Source organism: Barbus barbus (genome assembly GCF_936440315.1).
Source record: "Barbus barbus genome assembly, chromosome: 3".
NCBI lineage: Eukaryota > Metazoa > Chordata > Actinopteri > Cypriniformes > Cyprinidae > Barbus > Barbus barbus.
The window spans coordinates 4164764-4173375 of NC_136731.1; the positions used below are offsets into that span (position 1 = coordinate 4164764).

The 8612-nt window shown below is 38.4% G+C and overlaps 1 protein-coding gene across 1 annotated transcript; it reads left to right on the forward strand.

The window, feature by feature from the left end:
* The first annotated feature begins 227 nt into the window (after positions 1-227).
* LOC306854639 (uncharacterized protein) lies at positions 228-6900 on the forward strand. The gene is made up of 3 exons (XM_079392820.1): positions 228-292; positions 767-978; positions 4774-6900. Exons 2-3 carry the CDS (start codon positions 771-773, stop codon positions 5790-5792), a joined length of 1227 nt encoding a protein of 408 aa, XP_079248946.1. The 5' UTR covers positions 228-292; positions 767-770; the 3' UTR covers positions 5793-6900.
* Positions 6901-8612: the final 1712 nt, after the last annotated feature.

The following is an 8612-nucleotide window of genomic DNA, read 5'->3' on the forward strand; positions in this document are numbered from 1 at the left end:
CAGGTTTTTGGCTATGGCGCTAGAAAATGCATCAAATAAAAATAATACATTTTCTTAGGGTTTTTTGGGAGGGGTGGGGGGTGTTAAATGGTTCTACTTGTACATTTAACCAAGAATTGAACTATGAATAACTCTGGCATGTTTTTTTTATTTTTATTCTGCATGTGTGTGTGTTTGTTTCATGTACTTTTGAAATGTTGGCGTGTGAAGAGGACTTTTATTTTGGTAGGGCGCTGTGACGTCATAAGTCTGCGCCGCTCTCCTGCATCTGTTGTGATTCAGCGGAAGAAAGGTTTGTGTTTTAAAACATTTACAGCGTTTACATGAATGAAAACCGTCAAGTTTTATAGTTTTTACAAGCGATGTTTAGTTAATTCATTGATATTGAATGTAACATTGTAAGTAGTAGTTTTTAATCAACGTGCCTTAGAAAATCAAATCTTGGTGGTGAGCATCTAAAGACAAAACAATGGCACGGACATGTTTTAAGATCAATCAGTGCAAGTTTCTTTCATTTGAAACCGCTCAGACTTACATTTAATAGTCTAAGACTAGTCCTCAGCCTTGCATGTGAAACCAGAAGTGTGCCATAACTATCTCTGTAACCAAGTCCCTTACTAGTGTGCTGACTACTTAACTAGGGAGCTGATTGAGACACTCCCAGTGATTTAGTTTGTACTGATTTTAATTGAATTATTCTCATCTTAAACATGACAGTGTATGGATCTCAGCAGGAGTTTTTCTCTGTGTTTGGACACTTTATTAGAAAGATGGCGTTTATTAAAGAGGAGAGAGAAGACATTAAGATTGAAGAAACATTCAGAGTCAAGCAAGAAGATGCTGAGGAACAAACAGTGGCGTTTATTAAAGAGGAGACTGAAGAAACATTCAGAGTGGCGTTTATTAAAGAGGAGACTGAAGATGTGAAGACTGAAGAAACACTGAGAGTCAAGCTAGAAGATACCGAGGAACAAACAGGTTGGTTATCTCTCACATATGGAGAGGAGTAGGGCTGCTATACAGCAGTGCACTCTGGCATCAATTTAGATATGAATATGTGCTATATGTGTAGAGAAAAAAATCAATATTTGTGCTTTTATTTATATACACTCACAGTAACACCAAAAGGTTGTGCTTCTGTAAAATAGATCAAATAAATAAGATGTGCTTTCTGTCGTCTCGTGTAGTCTCCATGAAATGGAGTGCGTTAGCGCAATGACCCCGATCTCATGACTGCATTACGATGGCACGAATTTCTGTATATAAATACAATTTTATTATTGTTATTATACGAAGATTAAATTTAACATGAAAACTGTTAATTTTCTTATTTTATTAAAGATGACTGAAAGGAGGAAAACCCAAAGTGAAGTATGGACTTGCTTCACTCAGTCATTTATTTACGGTATAACAGTAAATAAATATTGGTTCTGCATATCGGTTATCAGGCACATATATTAGCATGCAAATAATTGGTATCGTACGGAAGTTCTAAGCGGCCATGCATTATTATAATTTTTCTGTCTTGTTTTCTCGTGATCTCGACATAACGAAAGTTGTTTTGTAGTTATCACGACTTCATTTTCTTGTGATCTCGACATAACGAAAGTTGTTTTGTCGTTATCACGACTTAATTTTCTCATGATCTCGACATAACGAAAGTTGTTTTGTGGTTATCACGACTTCATTTGCTTGTGATCTCAACATAACGAAAGTTGTTTTGTCGTTATCACGACTTCATTTTCTCATGATCTCGACATAACGAAAGTTGTTTTGTGGTTATTACGACATAACGAAAGTTGTTTTGTCGTTATCACGACTTAATTTTCTCATGATCTCGACATAACGAAAGTTGTTTTGTAGTTATCACGACTTAATTTTCTCATGATCTCGACATAACGAAAGTTGTTTTGTGGTTATCACGATATAACGAAAGTTGTTTTGTGGTTATCACGACTTCATTTGCTTGTGATCTCGACATAACGAAAGTTGTTTTGTCGTTATCACGACTTAATTTTCTCGTGATCTCGAACATAACGAAAGTTGTTTTGTGGTTATCACGACTTCATTTTCTCATGATCTCGACATAACGAAAGTTGTTTTGTGGTTATTACGACATAACGAAAGTTGTTTTGTGGTTATCACGACTTCATTTTCTCATGATCTCGACATAACGAAAGTTGTTTTGTGGTTATCACGACTTCATTTTCTCGTGATCTCGACATAACGAAAGTTGTTTTGTGGTTATCACGACTTCATTTGCTTGTGATCTCAACATAACGAAAGTTGTTTTGTGGTTATCACGACTTCATTTGCTTGTGATCTCGACATAACGAAAGTTGTTTTGTCGTTATCACGACTTAATTTTCTCGTGATCTCGACATAACGAAAGTTGTTTTGTGGTTATCACGACTTCATTTTCTTGTGATCTCGACATAACGAAAGTTGTTTTGTGGTTATCACGACTTAATTTTCTCGTTATCTCGACATAACGAAAGTTGTTGATCTCAACGTAAAAACCGTTTTCTCACGACGTAATTGTAGCTATCGTGAGAAAATCAGGGTCGCTATATTGTCTTTGACGATAAAGTTGAAGACCTGACAGCCTCCTTCTCAAGTGTCCAACACTTATGTGTAAGTCGTCAATCACTGACAGACACAGAGCTAAAATGTCCGAGTATGAATATGCATGACAAGTATTCTATCATGGATCAATGTAGTCGGTCACACACACAACACCTTCAATATTTGGGATGGTACTTATACCATATTTTTATTATTTCAGTTTGAGTGAGTCCCTGATCAAAGTAAAAGCGAATACGATCATCCATGATGCTGCTTCTATAGCATTTTCTCATGCCGAATACACAGAGAAAATTAAGTCGTGATAACGACAAAACAACTTTCGTTATGTCGAGATCACGAGAAAATTAAGTCATGATCACGAGAAAACAAGACAGAAAAATTATAATAATGCATGGCCGCTTAGAACTTCTGTAGTATTGGTTAAAAAAAAATAAATCAGTATCGGTCGATCACTAATTACTAGGAAATGGTTGGCACAGGAGATCCAATCCATTTATGGAAATTAGAGTGTATATATAAAATGAAAAATATAATTCTTGTTCTTTTTTATGTGTATAATTCTGATGAACAATATTCTTATTTGTATGGAAAATTCGTGCATTGTTTTTATGGGGTTTATGTTTCAAAAATGGAAAAACGATGTGCCTGGGGTACTTGCAACACTGATTCCAGGTATCCTGAGAGGATGGGCAATATAATTAATTTTATTACATTTCCTAAACCCAAACAAAACAGAGCAAAATGTCCCTAAGCATTCACCCCCAATCCCAATGAAGACGAAAACGTTCATTTTGTAGTTGTCATTACAATTTTCATCTGCTCAAGCAGAACGTTAATGTTATCTTGTGCTTTAGCAAGGTATTCTTGGCTAAAACTAGGTAACGTTAAAGTTAGCGAGTCCATGCTAACATACAAACCTTATAGTGAACTGTTCTCGCGTCTTGTACAGTGTAGGTCTAAAACACATAAACGAGAGTCTGCATTTCAGTGTCTCTCCATATTAAACTGGTTTAATGTAAATCAATATAATCTTACCCTGTGATGCATGATCCAGGACTTTTTCATCTGCAATCGTGACGACCGTAACACGAGACTTCTCCCGCTTGCATTGTGATCTGTAAACCCCCGCTTCCAAATAGCCACAACAATATTTATTTTAAAATCTTTTTATATATCCCTCCATGGAATAGTTAAAGCCGCTTTTCCACTATCGGGCCAAACGGTTCTAAGAACTGTCAGGAACGCTTCCAGTTGTATTTCCACGTGAGCCAGGTATAGCGCGGCACGATTACAACCCGTTCTCGGCCCAGTTAGAGAGTGTGTTTGCGGGACATCGCCACTCACTTGTCTGTTGCCTGGCTGTTAGTGTCTCCATAGCTTGCTAAGCACGCTATTTTGAGCAATGTTACACAAATTAGTAATCAAATCTAAAGAAATTTCTGATAATCCTCCATAACGGGGTGGCTATTTACACCGCCACTAACCTGCCTCAGATTTCACCGCATTTTTTTTTACCCCGGATAACTTCCTAAAGTATATGGTATGGTTATTAGCATAAACTTTTTTTTTTCAGTTATTCCAAAGAATACAATTGAAAGGGAAGCCAACACAAGGAGAGATTATATAGTTCTGAAGCAAGAAACAAGTAGGTATCCCAACGGTATACAAAGTATTGATTCTTATGTCTTTATACGGAAACAGCCATACGCTCTGCATATGGATGTGACTACACCACTGATCTAACAGCACTAGAATAGAGATGTAGCCACAATCAGATGCCAAAAGTAGTTAATTGAAGCAACAGTCCTCATGAAGCCGTGGTTTACAATGAATTTATAACAGCTAAGGGGCATTTTAAAACCCCCTAAGCTGTTATGAGGATTATAAAACGGTTATTCCATGTAGTAAGGTTTCACAAAATAAAATGTAATGATATTAATAAAAACATTACTCTTCCGCCAAACAATGAAGTTCCTCAGAAACCGTTGTGGTTGCAACAAAGTGGTTGCTGAGCAACACAGATGTAAACAAAGGTGTATGATTGTAGAGTAATTTACAACAGCTTTGAATGCGGCTCAACCAGTTAGAATTAAAGACCAGAACTATCCGTTTTATAACAATGTTTTGATGTCGGTTTCTTTGTGCTATTAAACTGGGCTAACTTTCATTTGTCTTTTTTCACCATAGACCTCATGCCGATGAAAGTGGAGTGCTTATTACCTAATAAAACAGAAGAGAAAGCACAATATGAGACTCATCATGGTTTTAAAACCGGAGAAGAATCTTTCAGTTGGCCACAGATTAAAGAGACTTTCTCACAGAAAACAACTCCTAGAACAGGAACTGAAAGTTATTATACCCCTTTACACTGTGAAAAGAGTTTCGATGAGCATGGAAACCTTAAAGCCCACATGAGAGTTCACACCGGAAAGAAGCCTTTCAACTGCCAACAGTGTGGAAAAAGTTTCAATAGAAAAGGAGACCTTGACGAGCACATGAGAAGTCATACCGGAGACAAGCCTTACACCTGCCCTGAGTGTGGAGAGAGTTTCGATGAACATGGAAACCTTAAAGCCCACATGAGAGTTCACACTGGAGAGAGTCCCTCCACCTGCCAACAGTGTGGAAAAAGCTTTACTCAAAAAGGAAACCTTTACAGGCACATGAGAATTCACACCGGAGTCAAGCCTTACACCTGCCCTGATTGTGGAAAGAGTTTTGATCTACATGGAAGCCTTAAAGTGCACATGAGAGTTCACACTGGAGAGAAACCATACTCTTGTCTTCAGTGTGGAAAGAGTTTCTATAATCAGGGAAACCTTAAAGTGCACATGAGAATTCACACTGGAGAGAGTGCTTTTAGCTGCCAACAGTGTGGAATGATCTTCATTCATAAAGGATTCCTTAACAGACACATGAGAATTCACAATGAAGAAAAGCATTGCGTGTGCCAACACTGTGGAAAAAGTTTCAACCGAAAAGGAGACCTTAACAAACACATGAAGATTCACACTAGAGAAAAACTTTATACATGCCCTCAGTGTGGAGAGAGTTTCGATCTACGTGGAAGCCTTAAAGCCCATGTTAGAGTTCACACTGGAGAGAGTCCCTTCACCTGCCACCAGTGTGGAAAAAGCTTCACTCAAAAATCACACCGTAACAGGCACATGACAAAATTACACGGCATATTTTCAACACAGTCTTGATTCATTTGAGAGAACTGTTTTTAGGAATCATGTTATAACATTGTGATGGAAATTAAGACCTGGGGCCCGTTCTTCGTACGTTGCTCATTCCGAGATCAAATGACACGTCCAAGATGATATCATCACGCTAATCATGATCTGGCTAATTCGGTTCTTCGAACACAGCTGTTGTTGACGATTAGTATGGCTGGATTGAGTTATCTGAGATAATTGCACATTTATGGATTGGTTTAAAAGCCCTCTATATATCAATACTCAAAACCACGATGGCAAGGTGGCAAGACAGCAACGTAATGACATCATATAATTAAAAAAGACACCTGCCGAAAAAAATTGACAAATTTCTAGACTTTTATAAGGAAACAGCCAAGTGAACAAAACTACATAAATCTTAAAATAGATAAATGAAATGCGCACTGTTTTTATTATTTTAATTTTTTAATTTCAGTCTTTGTTTTCTGCCTTGTTATATCAGTTTGCTAAACACCAAGAGCTCCGTCAAGCCACTCCCATAATAGCTGTCATCATTCAAATTACTGCAGGACTCTACATTATCGGTATAGCATATGTAAAAGACTAACACAATTATGAAGTCATTTTTTTTATGACCAATAAATTTTTCAATGAGTAAACCCATCAAATCAAATTAATTTAATTATTATTTTACATTTATTTTCCCTTGGTTTACCAGGGTACTCTTGTAATAAAGTAACCATGGTTGGGACAGATGCGATCTAATCCTGTTTACATTAAATAAGTCTGCTCCTGAGCAGGTTTAAGCTTATGGACCTGTTGCTATGACAGCAACTCTGGGAGGAGCTTTGAAGAACCAAACAATCCAAGATCATGCCAAACCGTCAACAGTAAAATCCAGTTATCTGAGTTAGCGATGTACGAAAGACGGCCCCCAGGAGACTCTGGTGTATATTCAGCAGGATTCTATATTGAAAACGTGCTGTGTGGCATCGTTGGGGTACTCAATGTTGGACTTGGAATCAGACTCAAAATCTGGATATTTTTTCTGGATATTTCATCTCCATTATGTAGAAAGACATCATTCCTTGTCAAAATCTTTACCTACTTGACAAATTAAATTGTCGTAAGTTTTTTTTATCTGTTTATACACATCATCCTCATCATCAAAGTGAAAATAATTGGTGAAATACCTGGTTTGGTGAAGTGATCAGCCCTTTATGCCGAGTTCACACTACACGATTCGGATGACTGCTCTTCTCTAGTTGCTGTTGTGAGCACATGACACAACGGATCAGGGACAGTGGGTCAAATGTTACACATCTTCTCAATAGGAAGAATTGTTGACAACTTTTCATTGTCTACAAACTGTTTCGCAACCAAACACACTTGAGAATTGAAATGGGACATAACGTAAGATCCAAGAGAATGGATTTATCCTTGTCAAAAATGGTAGCCCACAAAAAAGCTTGCAATCCAAGTTGTCTGTACACTGAATTGCAGTGAGGGAAAAAAAGACAAAAGAAGAATATGAAGGAGAGAGTGGTTTCTTGCAGATGCCATATGTGCTAATGTTTTGATGCAGATATGTGACTTTGCCCCCAACATTTCCTTTGTCCTGTATCTTGCTCTCTTATTGGCTGTTCGTCGTCACCTGTGTCGTTTCCAGTCAAAAGATCTTTAACACTGCAGGACGCCAACAGGTCCAGATATTTAGCATGCCAAATGTCTCATAGGCATTGGCGATGCATTGACGCTTCTCCCAGATCATATCATTCATAACAAACACTACATCAGGGGTGGGGGAACGTTGATCCTGGAGGACCACTCTCCTGCAGAGTTTAGCTCCAATCCTGAAAAACTAACTGTATCGTGAAGACCTTGATTAGCTGGTTCAGGTGTGTTTGATTTGGGTTGGAGCTAAACTCTGCAGGGACACCGGCCCTCCAGGATCAACGTTCCCCACCCCTGGACTACGTGATTGTCACTCGCTTGAACAAGCACAGATTTGTCACTCGCTTGAACAAGCACAGATTTGTCAGCGATTTACACAAAACTGCACAATTTTACCCCCACTTTTCATTCTCTGACAGTGTGTTAGATTTTGCTGTATTTGGCTGAGCAGTAGTTTGGGTGGCTCGCCATTGTACTAGATTTTTCTAATACATAAAATAAGTAAGCTTGACCAAAGTTCTTGTGGGAGAATTTATTGAAGGTAGCAGTGTAGCAGATCTTCAGCAGCAATGTTAGCAGGTCATCCTTCAAACAATCTTAACCCTTGTAAGGGTCCTAGCTTCTTCCTAGTTTCTTCCAAAGTTCTCCATAGCTTCTCCCTGAGTTCTGTCTTATTCTGTGAGACAGAACTTTATCTGTTGTTTCTAGCCATTTCTCTTTAGATATACTGTCAGGACCTCCCGCTGGAGACCCTGCAATAAGTTCCCGAGGAGTACTGTTCTTTTGTTATTCTAAATGTGTGGACCATTTGGTTCACACCTTTACAGACAGTTGCTGTTGACTGCATCTGTAACACAGTCACAATGTAAATGCATCTGACTAAAGATACACAATCTTTCAAGTGTGAACCCGGCATTAGAATATACCAGGGATAGTTAACTTCGCTCTTGGGCTGCGTTCCACTCCACTTTTAGACACGAACTCATGAACTTCCCTAAGCACTTCCCCTTAGGGGAATCCCCGCTGCCAGTTTGAAGTGCATTCCACTTGGAGGAGGGAAGTTTATATTGACAGAGGCTGGACCCCTAGATTTTGACCGAGTAAGCGCGTCTGAATTTAACCAACTCCATAGCAGATTCTAAGTGATCAAGGGCTTAGGACATTCCAGTTCAG